Source organism: Hypanus sabinus, chromosome 3 (assembly GCF_030144855.1).
Source record: "Hypanus sabinus isolate sHypSab1 chromosome 3, sHypSab1.hap1, whole genome shotgun sequence".
NCBI classification, from domain to species: domain Eukaryota; kingdom Metazoa; phylum Chordata; class Chondrichthyes; order Myliobatiformes; family Dasyatidae; genus Hypanus; species Hypanus sabinus.
The window spans coordinates 159,127,043-159,142,457 of record NC_082708.1 but is presented as its reverse complement, the minus strand read 5'-3'; the positions used below and the strand labels follow the sequence as shown (position 1 = coordinate 159,142,457).

Genomic DNA, 15,415 nt, shown 5'->3' with positions numbered 1-15,415 from the left:
CTGGAGAATGAAAAAAATCGAAGAAGCAGTTAACCACAAAACCATAAGATATAGGAGCAGAATTAGGCCATTTGGCCCATCGAGTCTGCTCTGCCATTTCATCATGGCTGATCCTCTCAGCCCCAATCTCCTGCCTTTTTCCCTTATCCCTCATGCCCTGACTAATCAAGAATCAATCAACCTATCGATATACATAAGAACCAGGCCTCCACAGCTGCCTGAGGCTTTCACGGATTCACCACTGTCTAGCTAAAGAAATTCCTCCTCATCTCTGTTCTAAAAGGATGCCCCTCTATTCTGAGGCTGTATCCTCTGGTCTTAGACTCTCCCACAATAGGAAACCAATGTCACAGCTGGATTTCATCTTGGAGAATTATGTAACAAAAGCCCATTTTTCTTTGTAATATCACCTCACATTGCTTCACTGAAGTGTTAACAAAACAATGGGAATTCTAGGGTCAGGCTAGTGTGAAAGGAGCGCCTTACACCTCCTTTGGTAGAGACATATCTCCACCCTGCCACCCACTCTAGACTGTAATGAATTTTAAAATTTGATAACATCTTGGTTACATAATTATCTCACCAATTCCATCTCCACAAACTCAAGGAAAGACTGGGATCAAGCGGTAACTTCTTCCAGTGAATTCTGATTGGAATTAAGGTAGGAGTTTGCAAAAGGACAATTCATAAAAAGACTTAAGGACAAACCACCATTCACACGGGTCTTTGATGTGACAACTAACAAGATGGACCTATCAGATGTAATTGGGGCTACTAAAATGTAGCAGTAATATGATGTAACAGGAAGATGCCTGCTGCTTCACAGCTCCAGAAATCTGGGTTCAATCCTGACCTCTGGTGCTGTCCACAAGGGGTTTGCACATTCTTCTTCGGAGTGCTCCAGTTTCCTCCCACTTCCCAAAGTCATCATAGGTTAAAAGGCTACATTGCTTCGAGTACAGGCTGGTGGTTGTATGCAGGGGAAGTTGATGGGACTGTGGGGAGAATAGGTCACAGGCAAAATCAGTGGGAGAATGAGATTATTCTCTGACCTGTCAGGGATGTAATTGGTAGAAATGCCTCCAGCTATGTCTAAAGAAAATAAGGAAGAAAAGATACTTGTCTTTTGAACTTCCACATTTGTCAATCTGCTATTAGCACGCTCTAGGAGCCAAGACTTTGAACTTTAACCAACAATTCAGCTAAACCTTATTAAACGTGCAATTAACACCTTATCAAGCATTGCACCATTGTGTTAGAGTACAACCACCCAGGTGCTGAGTAAGCAATCCCACAAGGCACTGAGTTTGGTAAATCTCAGTTCCAAAACAGCCTCAAACAAGAGAAGATCTGCAGATGCTGCAATTCCAAGCAACACATATAAAATGCCGAAAGGTCTCAGCCTGAAACGTCAACTGTACTCTTTACCATAGATGCTATCTGGCCTGCTGAGTTCCTCCAGCATTTTGTGTGTGCTACCAAAGCCATCTGTTCACTACAGCTGGCACAATTATCTCAGAAATCTATTGAAGAATTATTTACTATTCAGAATGAAGTTCTTACAGGGGAACATAATAAATTTTAGTTGGAACAGGTTACACAGCCCCTTGAGTACATGTGTCTGGCAAGCTGCTGAAAACTGTCAGTTTTTCTCTGCTTTGTATAGCATGGACTCTGTATTTCTCACTTCCTCAGTAAAACAGCCAACATAACCAAAGATCCATCCCATTTGGATATTCTCTTTTCTTCTCCCTCCTGTCAGACAGACAATACAAAGGTCTGAAAGCACATGCCATCAGGCTCAAGGGCAGCTTCTGTACTGCTGTTGTAAGACTATTAAAGGCCCCGCTCATACAATGTACCTCATCAAGGCCTTCCACCTTATTGTCTGCCTGCACTGCACTTTCTCTGTAACTGTAATATTTATTCTGCTTTCTGTTATTGTTTGACTGATGTGATGAAGTGATTTGTACAGATGGCACTGAAAACAAAGCTTTCACAGCCCCTTAATACATGTGACAATAATAAACTGATTTAGCGACTCACTTCTTCTACCATTAAACAAGATCTTAAGTGCAGCCTGTCAAGTCACATAGGATCAGGTTGTCAGGAACACGACATTATACTCAAAATTAGCATCAAGCAATTTCACCTTGTGCAGTTCATGCATTAGCCAACCTGAATCTGGAATCGTGGGACAGGGGTAAGAGTCCTTGGATGAGGACATTTAGATTGATCAAACCCCATCTTGCCTCCTCTGTTGATTAATGTAATGGCAAAACTGAAAGTTTTACTCCAGTGTTCGTCATGTTACCAACTCTAGTAGGCCACATCCCTAAAGCTTTCATTGGGAATTTAGTGGCACAGTGATAAACTAGCTTTGACACACTAATTCAAATCACATTAAAGCTGCTGGAGAAGTTAAACAAATCTGGAATAAAAAGATAACTTTAGTAATAGTGACAGTGGAAATATTGAAATGTCATAAAGAAAATCTGGTTCACTGAAATCCTTCAGGGAAGGAGATACGCTATCTCTATATGCTCAAAGCTGTAGGTGACTCGACACACAATTTTGTGATGGAAAATAGATATAGACGTTATCAGTAAGTGCCACTCTGTTGTTTGAATTGAGGTGAAAAGACCCATGGCGCTACCACATGTGACATTTGATGCTCAAAACTCCATCTTCCCATGCTACCTGGCAATAGAATCTTTATTGCCTACATCTCCTTTGTTCATATTTTTCTATTGTAACTGATGTGAAAGCATGCAGCATACAAATAAAATACAACATTTCTTTTTCTAATTAAAATAGTGTGCTGGGGTCAATTTTCGACACCAGAGAATCTAGAGTAACACTGAAGTCAAGGGATCAGTATATATTGAGAAATGTGACTTAATGCACTGAAATAACCTTTAACACCACTAGTAACTGTACAGCTCATCCTTTACTGGCCACTGGCAGTAAATCTCAGAACGAACTTTGAATGCCTGTGTCTGCCAAATTCAGCTTGTCTTTGCTTATGTGTTACAGTCTCATTGGTTTATTCTAAATTGAGATATTATTGCATCAACTCTCTGATCAGATTGGTGATGTAATGACCAGGAGATCAAGGTACTACTGGTTACCTAACAACAGTAAACAGCTCACTGATGACAGGTTTCTGGTGAAACTGTTAAGAATTGATCCAAGGTCACCCCTCATTCTTCAGTGTTCCAAGGAATAAACTGGCAAACTCTCCCTATAACTCAGACTGTCTGGTCCTGGCAACATCCTCATAGGTCTCTTCAGAACTGCTTTCAGTGTAACCACATCTTTCCTGGAACAGGATGATGAAAACTACACAGTACTCCAAGTGTGGTCTCGCCAATGACTTACACAACTGTAACATAATGTCCCAACTCCGACACTTACTGTCCTGACTGATGAAAACTAGTATGCAAAATGTCTTTCACCATCTTGTCCACCCTTGATAACAATTTCAATGAACTGTGCACTTGTACTGTTATATTCCTCTGTTCCATTACTTTCCCCAGTGTTCTACATGGTATAAGTTGTACATTGGTTTGACCTTCCAGAATGCATCACTTTATACTTATCTGTATTGAAATCTACTTGCCCATTCTCAGTCCACTTCCCAGACTGATCAAGATCCTCTTGTAACCCATGATAACCTTCTTCACTATCAACAACCCTACTTAATTTCATGTCATCCATAAACTTACTGATCAAGCCTTGTACATTTGCATCTAAATCATTTATATAACCAACAAATAATGAGGGCCCCAACACTGACCCCGTGGCACACCACTAGTCACCAGCCTCCATTTCGAAAAACAACCTTCAACCACCAACCTCTGCTTCCTACCTCCCAGCCAATTTTGAATACACCTGACTAGCTCTCCATGGATTCCATGGGCATAACCTTACAGGCTTGCAGACCACGTGGGGCCTTGTCAAGGGCCTTGCTATAGTCCAAACAGAAAGCATCCACTGTCCTCCTCACACCTAGCTTTTTGGTTACTGCTTCAAAAAAACTCTAAAAAGTTTGTCAAGTATGACTTTGAACACAAATCCATGCTGACTTCTTCTAATTAGATACAGTCTATCTGAATGCTCATAAAACCTATCCCTCAGAATTCCCTCCTGTCTGGCTGGCTGTCCTGTAATTTGCCGGCTGGTCTTTGCAAACCTTTTTTAAACAATGGAACAATTTTAGCCAACTTCCAGTTTTTGGGAGCTTCACCAGAGTCTAACATTTAAGGAAGTGCATCACAGAAGCCTCTGCAGTTTCTTCCTTAGCCTCCCACAAAATTCCAAGAATGTACTTGGTCAAGTCCTGGGGATTTATCCATCTTAATGCAGTTAGGCTGTAAATACCTTCTCACTACTAAGATAAATGACCTTCCAAAACATCTCCATTTGTTTCCCTTAACTCTTGAGCAACCATTGTTTTCTCCTCAGTAAACACCAAAGAGAAATATTTGTCAAAAATTCCAACCAGCTCCTGCAATTTGAGACAGACAGCCCTGCTGATCTCTAAGGGGATCTACTAACTCCCTGGCCAGCCTTTTACTCTTAACCACTCTAGTTACCCTGATGTTCTTCCTGACAGCTGGATTAAACTACTCCTTTTTCATTCTTAATTATGACTTCAAGTTTCACGATTGTTTATTTCCAGTACACAAGTGTATAGAACAAAATAATTGTTACTCCAAATCGAATGCAACACAATAAGATAAAGAACACAACAGCAGAAAACTCAATAAATATTAACACCTAAGATAGCTTATATACATAGGTAGATTGTATGGCTATAAAGTGATGCTAGGTACAGGAGTGTCTGTGTTCAAGGTGATTCTGGCAGGAAGTGATAAAGTAGTGATGGTGGGGATGTGGAGCGGTGAGTTAGTGGGCGATGGAGTTGACCGGCCTCACTGCTTGGGGGAAGTACCTTTTTCTGAGTTGGTGTTCCTGGCGTGGATGCTACATAGCCTCCTTCCTGATGGAGCATCCTAGTAGATGTGCTCTATATTCCAAGGAGTAACATGAACTGTCTTATCCGCATTGTTTTGAATAACTCCTTCACAGATGTTCAAGACCTCTCGGTCCCAGCATTTTGTTCTCTGGGCATCCATGACTCAAGATTGGTCTGGGAGCTGGCAAGGATGATGGGTGCTGCCTATGTCTCTTCTATGTCATAGAGAATGCGAAAACCTGGACATAAATTGAAAAGTGTAACACTGATTTGGCATTTGGCATGAAATTTAAAGAAAAAGACCTTCTTTTGGATGGTACATTTTACAACCACAATAGATCCTCAAAATGCTCCTAGAGGGTGTTACAGAAGAGAAGGGTAACAGAGAGGCACTGTAGATATTGCAGTGGCTCAAAGATTCAGTGACCTATGTGAGATTCTGACCTTCTGCACTGTCTGTATGGAGTCAGCCCATTCTCCATTGCTGTGCAGGTTTCCTTCAAGTGCTTCATATTTCTCCATCCTCCAAAAGGTGTTTTAGTTATTAGTTCAATTGACTACTGTAAACTCTCCATAGAATAGGTGGGTAGTCGGAGGATGGGAGAGGGTGCAGAAAGGGGTAAGGAGGAGATGGGCATTAATAGGCACATGTGAAAGGATAGGCTATAGTGAAGTAAATAGAGAAATGGGATTTTTGCATTTGGACTTACAGATACAGTATGGAATCAGCCCCTTCAACCCTTCGAGTCGTCACTGACCATCAGGCACCCATATTTACATAAATCTTATCCTGACCCATTTTGATTAAATGATCTGCATGGATAGCAAAACAAAGTTTTTCAATGTTCTTCCATACAGGCTCAAAGTTCAATGTTGAAAGTAAATTTATTGTCAAAGTACACATTTGTCACCATAAGCAATCCAGAGATTCATTTTCTTGCTTTTCTCAGTAAATCCAATAGCCATATTCGAATCAATGAAAGTGTTATGATCCCAGCCCCCCCCTCTGTGAGAATCGCAAGAGCACCCGTTGGGGGGGGGGGGGGTCAGTAGACCCAGGAAGTGAGAGAGAGAGAGAAACGTGAAAAATTGCACGTCCCACCAGGGATACAGAATAAGATGCCAGCAACTATTGTCTCACGGTGACCACGTGAAAAGCCCTCGAGCAAGGTGGGCTGGTTGAGAGAGAGATTGCATCATCCCAACCTGATTGACACCCGCGACCCCGTGAGGAAGTATAAAGGAGAGTCTCGGGGGACAGCCCCCTCAGACGCACCAAGAAGACACGAGAGTGTTCCCGCAGCAGCGGGATGCCATTCTGAAGGAAGCCACGTGCGTTAGATTCCGGGATTGGAATTTGTGGCTGGAATCACAGAAAACCGCTTTTAACTAACATCGGGGAGAGGAAACCAACGCTCCCCCGATTTCACGGAAGATTCATCAAGACTCGGCAAGTTCTTTCTCTTCTCCCCCAATCTCTCTCTCCCGGTCGCCCCACGTGAAACCCAGCGATTTTCAAAGGGCTGAGGCCGGCAGACTTTCAGAGTGACTTTTATATTTCCAACGGACAATCTATTAACCCCTAGACAACAGTAGAGCTCACTTCTTAATGATGATTATTAATATACCCGCGCTTTAGATTGACTGTTGACAATGTGCACTATCTGAATGTATGTATTAACCCTACTTTTGTGTCCCTTTACGAATAAAACGTTTGAAAATAGTGACATCAGACTTCAACGGACCTCTCTATCTTTGCTGGTAAGTTCTCCAGTTACGGGGTTCATAACAAAAGTCAGAACCCAAAAAGGGCTGACAACCAGTCTGCAATAGGCAACAAACTGTGCAAATACAAAGGTAAGTAAACAAACAAACAGGTAAATAAATAAATAAACAAACAAACAGACAGACAGGTAAATAAATCTTGAGAACATGAATTGACAAGTCCTTGAAAGTGAATCCATAGACAGTGGGAACAGTTCAGTGATGGGTAAGTGAAATTGAATGGTTATCCCCCTTGGTTCAAGAGCCGGATGGTTGAGAGATAATAACTGTTCCTGAACCTGGAGGTGTGAGTCCTGGGTCCACTGCACCTGCTTCAAAATGGCACAGCGTAAAGAGAGTATCACCTGGGTCGTGGGGGTCCCTGAAGATGGATGCTGCCTTCCTCTCTATGAATGTGCTCAGTGGTGGGGTGGGCTTTACCATGAAGGACTGGGCTGTATCCACTACTTTTTATAGGATTTCCCATTCTAGGACATTGGTGTTTCCATTCCAGGCTGTGATGCAACCAGTCAATATACTCTGCACCACACATCTAGTTTGTCAAAGTTTTAGATGTCATGCCGAACCTTCACAAACTCCTGAGGAAGTAGAGGTATTGACGTGCTTTCTTTGTTGCTGCTCTTATGTGCTAGCCTAGGACAGATCCTCTGAAATGATGACATCAAGGAATTTAAAGATGCTGGCTGTAATATGTGGATCTATTTCTTTTAGAGTATGGACTGATAACTTACCTATGAAGGGTGATTGATAAGTTTGTGGGCTAAGGTAGAAGGAGTCAATTTTAGAAACTTAGCACATTTATTTTTCAATATAGTTCCCTCCTACATTTACACACTTAGTCCAGCAATTGTGGAACATACGGATCTTGGACCTCCAGAAAGTGTCCACAGCTGGGGGATTGATAAGTTCGTGGTCTAAGGTAGAAGGAGATGAGTTATACAGCTCTCTTTATATGCACATGCAGTTCAACTCTTTGAGTGATTATGCAGAAAGTTTGAAGTTAATATCTCATCAGGGATGATAGAAGGAGATGAGTTATTAACTTCAAACTTTCTAAGTTTTCTAAAATTGATTCCTTCTAACTTAGGCCACGAACATATCAATCACCCCTCGTATGCTGATTGATCTGTTGCCTATGCATCTCTCACTCTCTCACCTATCGCTCTCTCACTCTCTCTCTCTCGCAGCGATGTGAATATACCAATTAAAGCCATCTCCCGCGTGCATGCTTTTATTTAATTGTTATATAATTGTGTAGACACAACACCGGCTCCCCGATGAGGACTGGCTTATGGACCTCCAGCTTCTTCCTCCTGAAGTCAATACTCAGCTCCTTCATCTTGCTGACATTGAGTGAGAGATTGTTGTGGCACTACTCTGCCAGATATCAATCTCCCTCCTTTATGCTAATTCGTCACCAGCTTTGATTCGGCCAATGATAGTGGTGTCGTCAGCAAACTTGAAAATGTAATTGGAGCTGTGTTTAGCCACATGGTCATTAGCGTAAAGTGAGTAGAGCAGGGGTCTAAGCACAAATCCCCGTGGTGCCCCTGTGCTGATGGAGATTGTGGAGGAGATGTTGTTGCCAATCTAAATTGACTGGGGTCTGCAAGTGACCATAGCAAGAATCCAGTGGCACAAGCAGGTATTAAAGCCTAGGTTTTGAAGCTTATTGATTAGTTTTGAGGGGATCATAGTATTGAAGGCTGAGCTGTAATTGATAAAGAACACCCTGATGAATGCACCTTTGCTGTCCAAGTTGCCTGAAGAGCCAATGAGATGGCATCTGCTGTGCCGGTGAGCAAAATAGAGCTGTTTCAATTCATTTCTCAGGCTGGAGTTGATATGTGTCGTCAGCAACCTCTCAAAGCAGTTCATCGCTATAGCTGTAAGTGCTACAGGACGATAGTCATTAAGGCAGGTTACCATGTATAACTGAAGCCTGCTTGAATAAGGTGGGTACTTCAGACTGCTGAAGTGAGAGGTTAAAGATCTCAGAGAACACTCCAGCCAGTTGGTCAGCATGGGTCTTTAGTACTTGGCCAGACACCCCATCTGGGCTGGATGCTTCACTTTCCCCAAGGATTCTCTCACAGACTAGATTCACTTTGTCATTGGGGGCTGTGGAAGTTTGAGATGGTTCATCCATGTTTTGACTGTCAAAGTGAGCGGAGAAGGCATTGAGTTGGTCTGGAAACGAAGCCTGGTTGTCACCTATATTGCTTGATTTTACTTTGTAAGAGGTGGTGGTGTTCAAGCCCTGCCATAGCCAGTGAGCATCCTGTATTCATTCAAGTTTAGTCTGGAGTTGCCCCTTCGCCCTTGAAGAGTCTTTCCAGAGATCGTACCTGGACCTCTTATAACTTCCTTTGTCACCAGTCTTGAATGCCTCTGGCCCCCAGCAGATTGTGGATCTCATGGTTTATCCAGTGGTTCTGACTGGGGAAGACTCTGTGGGGACACACCCGTCTACAACTATTTTCATAAAGTCCATGACAGCCGAGGTGTATTCATTCAGATCCACAGATGAGTCCTTGAACACAGCCCAGTCTACCCACTCGAAGCAATCCCATAGCCACTCCAGTGCCTCCCGCAACCATCTCTTTGTCATCCTAATCTCTGGAGCTTTGCCCTTTAGCCTCTGCCCGTGTGCAGGTAGGAGAAGGACTGCCAAATGATCAGATTACCTGAACAATGGTCTGAGCATGAAACAATAGGCATTCCTTATCTTAGTACAACAGTGTTCTAGTGTGTTAGGAATCCTGGTGTTACAGGTGATATGCTGATGGCAATTGGCCAAGAAGTTCTTCAACAAGCCTGACGAAGTCACCAATGATGATTTGAGATGCGCTGAGGTGGGTGGCTTCTTGTTTGGTGATGGCACCATGAGTATCTCACGTGCTTGATTAGAGTTGGCCTCTGGGTGGTATGTAAACTGCAACCGGGATCATGAAAGGGAGTTGTCTTGGTAAACGGAGCAGTCGGCATTTGATCAATAGATGTTCAAGATCGGGGGGATCATGAGTGCCACCACGGAGAGTTTATCATGAAGCACACACAGCCCCACCTTTTGCCTTTTCCGACTCACCAGTTCAGTCCATCCAGTGTATCGAGAAGCCTTCTGGTCCAATCGGCATATCTGGCATCCTCATTCCTCATTTCCCTACAATGCAGCAACGTTGCCCTCAGGTCGTCAGTTTTGTTCTCCAGCAGCTCACATTTGCTAACAAGATGCTGGGTAGAGGGGGCCTCATCACCCTGCGTTTCAGCCTGGCTTGGAGTCCCCCTCCCTCCCCCCACCCCTAGCCTTGCTCTTGTCCATGTCGATGAACCTTCATCCGCTTAATGGTGCTGTACCTACTTGCTTGAGAGTTAAGTCTGCCAAGTCCTTCAAAAGATCGTGTAATCTGTACTTTGTTAAGTCAGTTCAAATGTACGTTGCTTAAGGAGAAACTATGTGCTGTAGATTTCAGTAAGAGTAATTCAAAAGGGTACATTTCATAGTTTTGTACGTAGTTTGTACATCTTCGCCATGGTTCATCGGCACCATGTTGCCCAGAGACAATAATAAACCAATTTACCAATTTATCTGTAATTTACCAATGTTATTCTCTCCACATTCCCAATGACTTCTGCAAGCTGCTCCCACCATCCCAACCCTACCTTAAATTTCACCACTTGCCTACAATCTAAGGAAAATTAATAGTGACCACATGTCTTTGGATACGGGAAATAACCAAAGGACCCAGAGAAAACCAATTCAGAATGTGTAAGCTCCGCATGGACAGGTCTGGAGGTTAGGGTTGAACTTGGCTCACTGGTGCTGAGCCACCATGCCACCCCTAACTCAGAACTGCTCTGGGAGCTGGCAAGGATGATGGACTTGGCTCTTCTGTGTCACAGAGAACATGAGAACCTGACAAACAGAAGGCTATTCAACCCATGGAACCTGAGCCCAACAAGCAATCCATTAGACTTGCTCCCTGCCCTTTCCCCATATCATTTCCTCCTTCAGCTTTTTATCCAATTAGTTTCGGAAGCTCATGATTTTAGAGCCCATTAAGTACTCAATGAATGTGTCAGAGGTGTAATGTGGAAAATGTAGCACCCAATATGCACATGATAAGTTCTCACAAACTGCAATATAATAATGAATTGATACAGATTGGCTTGGAGCTCCCCTGCCTTCGAGAATACCACAGCATTTTCACACTCACCTAAGTTGCTACCAGTCACTACAGTTACTACCAATCTAGATTTCTGTGCTCAAGCCTCTGGAGAAGGATTTGACTCCAGTATCTTCTAATTCCAAGGAGATGGTACAAAGATAAATCACTTTGCTGAACTTTGACCTACTTCTAAACATACACTGCAACACTCATAAAATGCTGGAGGAACTCGGCAGGTCAGCAGTATCTACAGAAATGCATAAACAGTCGATGTTTCAGGCCGAGAGCCTTCTTCAGGATGAAAGGAAGGAGGAAGATGCCAGAAAAAAAATTGGGGTGGGGGGAGGGAAAGGAGGACCATCCCTTCACCCTTCCCACCCACTTGTCTTCACCCATCTAGCTAGATGTCCTTTTCCTCCCCTCCCCCTGCCAATCTCCCCATCTTTTTTATTCTGGCATCTTCCCCCAGTAGTAAAGAAGGGGCTCATCCCAAAATGTCAACTGTTTCATTTCCATAGATACAGCCTGACCTACTGAGTTCCTCCAACATTTTATGTGCATTGCTCTGGATTTCCAGCATCCGCAGAACCCCCTGAATTCTCAGTATACATTGATATTCAACTTCTTAACAACATCTTTCATTCACCTCTAATAATCATAGAGCATAAAAAGATATAATTCAGTGTCTGTTACTGAAGAGTTGATAACAGAGTCATGCATCATGGAAACAGGCCTCTTGGGCCACCACATCCACGTGGACATGTGGGCACCCATCCTTCTTAGTCTGAACTTCCAGCACTTTGCCCGTAACCTTCTAGTGCTCATGTAAATAGTTCTTAAATGCTGACAGTGACTCTGCACTCTCTAGGGGCATTGTAATCACCTGTCTGTGTGATAAAGGCCTCCTCAGATCCCCTTAAATCTCTAAACACCTACTCTGCTAATTCACTGCTCTCTATGTATATCCACCTCTGATAAGAGGAAATACTTCCTGCAGTCTACGCTATCCATACCGCTCGATTTTGTATATCTCAGTCATGTCATCTCTTAACCTTCTTTATTCCAAGGAAAGCAGATTTAGACTCTCCAGTCCCTCTGAAATTGCCAATAATTACCTTGCAAATAAGTGTTCTCACTGCAGAGAATAATTTTTGATTAATAAACTGTTGAGTGAAGAATATGAAGTGTTGGTAAGAGCCAGAAATACTACATAAGTCTTAACAGAATGCGGTGAAGTAAGTAATACAAGTAAAACATTGCTATTTCATGCCCGAAGAGGAAGATCAGACTTGAAGGCAGGTATATCTGCTCAGGGTGATTCCAAAAAGTGATGCAGTGATTGTACCTTTCCATTGACCCAATGGACAAGGACTGGATTCTTCAAGGTGGCTAGGTCACTTTTTCCCAGGATTTCTTCTCCACTGGTGCCTTTAAAGATGTTTTTGTCATCTGTACGTTCACTCACATTTTCAAGCTTGACATCAGTTACCTGGAAAAGGAAGCTTTATATCAGTTAAATTGAAGAAGACAAAGGGAGAATAAGTCACCCATGGTCCCTGGTACTAGTGCCAACAATCTCGTCTCCTGCATATCTGGCTCCACCGCCCTCAAAAGAGAGCAGTTGATAGACCTGCACCATTAGAGACAAAAGGCAATTATCTCTTTTAAACTGAGAGTACTGGGAATGCAAAATCAAAATGCTTCACCAAAGCTTGGAGCTCCTGCAGTTTTTGATTGAGAGCATCAGAGGAAATAGGTGAATAGGTCCTTCATATAAGAAACTGGAATTGCTTTGATGAGGAAATATATTAGGGCAATGGGAAAATGACTAGCATGTGCACCAAAATAGTTAGGGTTCCAAAGAACCAGCATGATAGAACCACTAGTGGAAAGTATAACATCTTTATATTTCCAAGGTTAAGATTTTACAATTTCATGGTGTTTTTTTGTTCACTTGTAAGTTATCACAAACAGTATTTCATCTTGATTCCTTAGCATTTCTTGAAAGTTATTTGTGTGAAAACAGAATTAAAATACTGTTCAATGCCCTGCCATTTCGTTTTTCCCAATTATAATGTTTCTGTAAAGGATCTACAGAAAATTGGTTAATGGATTGGAAATAGAGCAGAAATGAAAAAAATAATAAATAATTAGAAATAAATAAATAGATAGATAGATAGGTTGACTGTGGTTAAGAAGGCATACAGTGCATTAGCCTTCATCAATTGTGGGATTGATTTTAAAAGCCGAGAGGTAATGTTGCAGCTATAAAGGACCCTAGTCAGACTCCACTTGGAGTACTGTGCTCAATTCTGGTCGCCTCACTACAGGAAGGATGTGGAAACCATAGAAAGGATACAGAGGAGATTTACAAGGATGTTGCCTGGATTGGGGAGCATGCCTTATGAGAATTGGTTGAGTGAACTTGGCCTTTTCTCCTTGGAGCGACGGAGGATGAGAGGTGACCTGATAGAGGTATACAAAATAATGAGAGGCATTAATCGTGTGGATAGTAAGAGGCTTTTCCCCAGGGCTGAAATGGCTAGCATGAGAGGGCATAGTTTTAAGGTGCTGGGGAGTAGGTACAGAGGAGATGTCAGGGGTAAGTTTTTTACGCAGAGAGTGGTGAGCACGTGGAATGGGCTGCGGGTGGTGGCGGTGGAGGCAGAAACAATAGGGTCTTTTAAGAGACTCCTGGATGGCTATGTGGAGCTTAGAAAAATAGAGGGTTATGGGTAAGCCTAGGTAGTTTTAAGGTAGGGACATGTTCGGCACAGCTTTGTGGGCCGAAGGGCCTGTATTATGCTGTATGTTTTCAATGTTTCTAACTTACTCAAATTAGTAGACAATGACTGCAGGGGTACAGCTATTGCAATATATCAGAATCAGGTTTAATATTAATGGCATATGTCATGAAATTTGTTAAATTTGTGGCAGCAGTACAATGTAATACATAATAATAGAAAAAATATGAACCACAGTTAATAAATAAATAAATATTTAAAATTGTTAATTAAGTAGTGCAACAAATAGAAATAAAAAAGTAGTGAGGTATAATGTTTGTGGTTTCAATGTCCATTCCGAACTCAGATGGCAGATGGGAAGAAGCTGTTCCTGAATCGTTGAGTGTGTGCCTTCATGCTTCTGTACCTCTTCCCCAATGGTAGCAATAAGAAGAGGGTATGTCCAGGGTGATGGGGGTCCTTAATTAAGAATGGCACCTTTTTGAGGCATCAAGGGTGTCCTGGATACTACAGAGGACATATGTGAATGATATGGACAATAAAGAACATGCAAGATTCTAAGGTTAATTGCAACAAGCAATTAAGAAATAGTATGATGCCCTTCATCACAAAAAATACAGGAACAAGTCATCTTGCTACAATTATGCAGAGCTTTGATGAACCCATTCCTGGAATTGACCTCCCTACCTAAGAAATTATACATAGAAAGAGTTCAGCAGTGGTTCATCAGACTGATTTCCGGAATGACAAGACTGTCTGTCATTTGACAAGCAATTGGGCCAACTTGGCTTTCCAGTTAAAGTTCACTTAAACAACTGATCTTGAGTTCTCTTGTGAATAGTTTTGGGCCTAGACTACCTGTCTTGTAACATAGCACTATGATATCTACCAAACCGAATCTGACAAGAGAGAAAAGCTTTGGGATGAATTTGAAATTAATGGAAGTTATGTCAAGCTTAGAACAATGTTCAAAGAAACAAACAAGAAGTATTTATCCTGATTTGCGTGCAATTGTCTTCACTAGAAAGAAAATACCAGGGCACATGAATGATGCTGATGCCTTGGAAAACGCTTTTTAATGGAATACTCTCACTCAATGTGATGGGGATAAATTTTCAAGAGGCTGTTGGAAAGGGAAAGTGGTGAAGATCAAGTACAGAAAAGGTGAAGTGAGTTTGGATTACAATATTCTTCACCCTCTTTCACAGCTGCCGTCTCCCCTATGTAAAGCCAATGAATGAATTGGCACGTCAGACTGAATTGCCTCCTTAAGAAGACTTTAATTACTGATGAACAAAACATACCGCTATTTGAATAAGTTGGTCATCTTCATTGCTTGAGTTTCTCCAGAGCAAATTAACGTTGACTTTGGACAAAATCTTAAATCCTGCAGTCTCTTCAACAGCTCCTCCTCCTCTGTCTAACTGGAGTTCCATAGTGTAATGGTATTTGTACATCTTCCCTCCATTAAACCTTGGCCCACCTTGCTGCTCTGATTAAAAGAAAAAAATAAATTTAATTATACTGGATGATGGGGTTCCTAGCAGCACTGAAATGGTAGTAGAAGCAGATTCAACAGTAAAGAGAACAAAATTGGAGGAATTCTGTAAAAATTGATAAGCTGTTGGAGGGTGTGGGTGTAGGGGTTGTAGGTATAATAAGTAAAACTAATTACTCAGATCTTTCAACAGAGTTAGCACAGACACAATGGTCTTTTTCTGTGATGTGATCTGATT

The 15,415-nt window shown here is 42.1% G+C and overlaps 1 protein-coding gene across 1 annotated transcript in view; it reads right to left on the bottom strand.

Annotated features, from left to right (window-relative positions):
- The window catches only part of mttp (microsomal triglyceride transfer protein), a 49,015-nt gene that overhangs the window by 29,010 nt on the left and 4,590 nt on the right, over window positions 1–15,415 (bottom strand). Inside the window, exons 2-3 of the mRNA XM_059965451.1 lie at window positions 14,984–15,171; window positions 12,281–12,424 (exon numbers count right to left, since the gene is read on the bottom strand). Coding sequence (XP_059821434.1) covers window positions 12,281–12,424; window positions 14,984–15,171 — 332 coding nt within the window. The remainder of the gene's footprint in view (window positions 1–12,280; window positions 12,425–14,983; window positions 15,172–15,415) is intronic.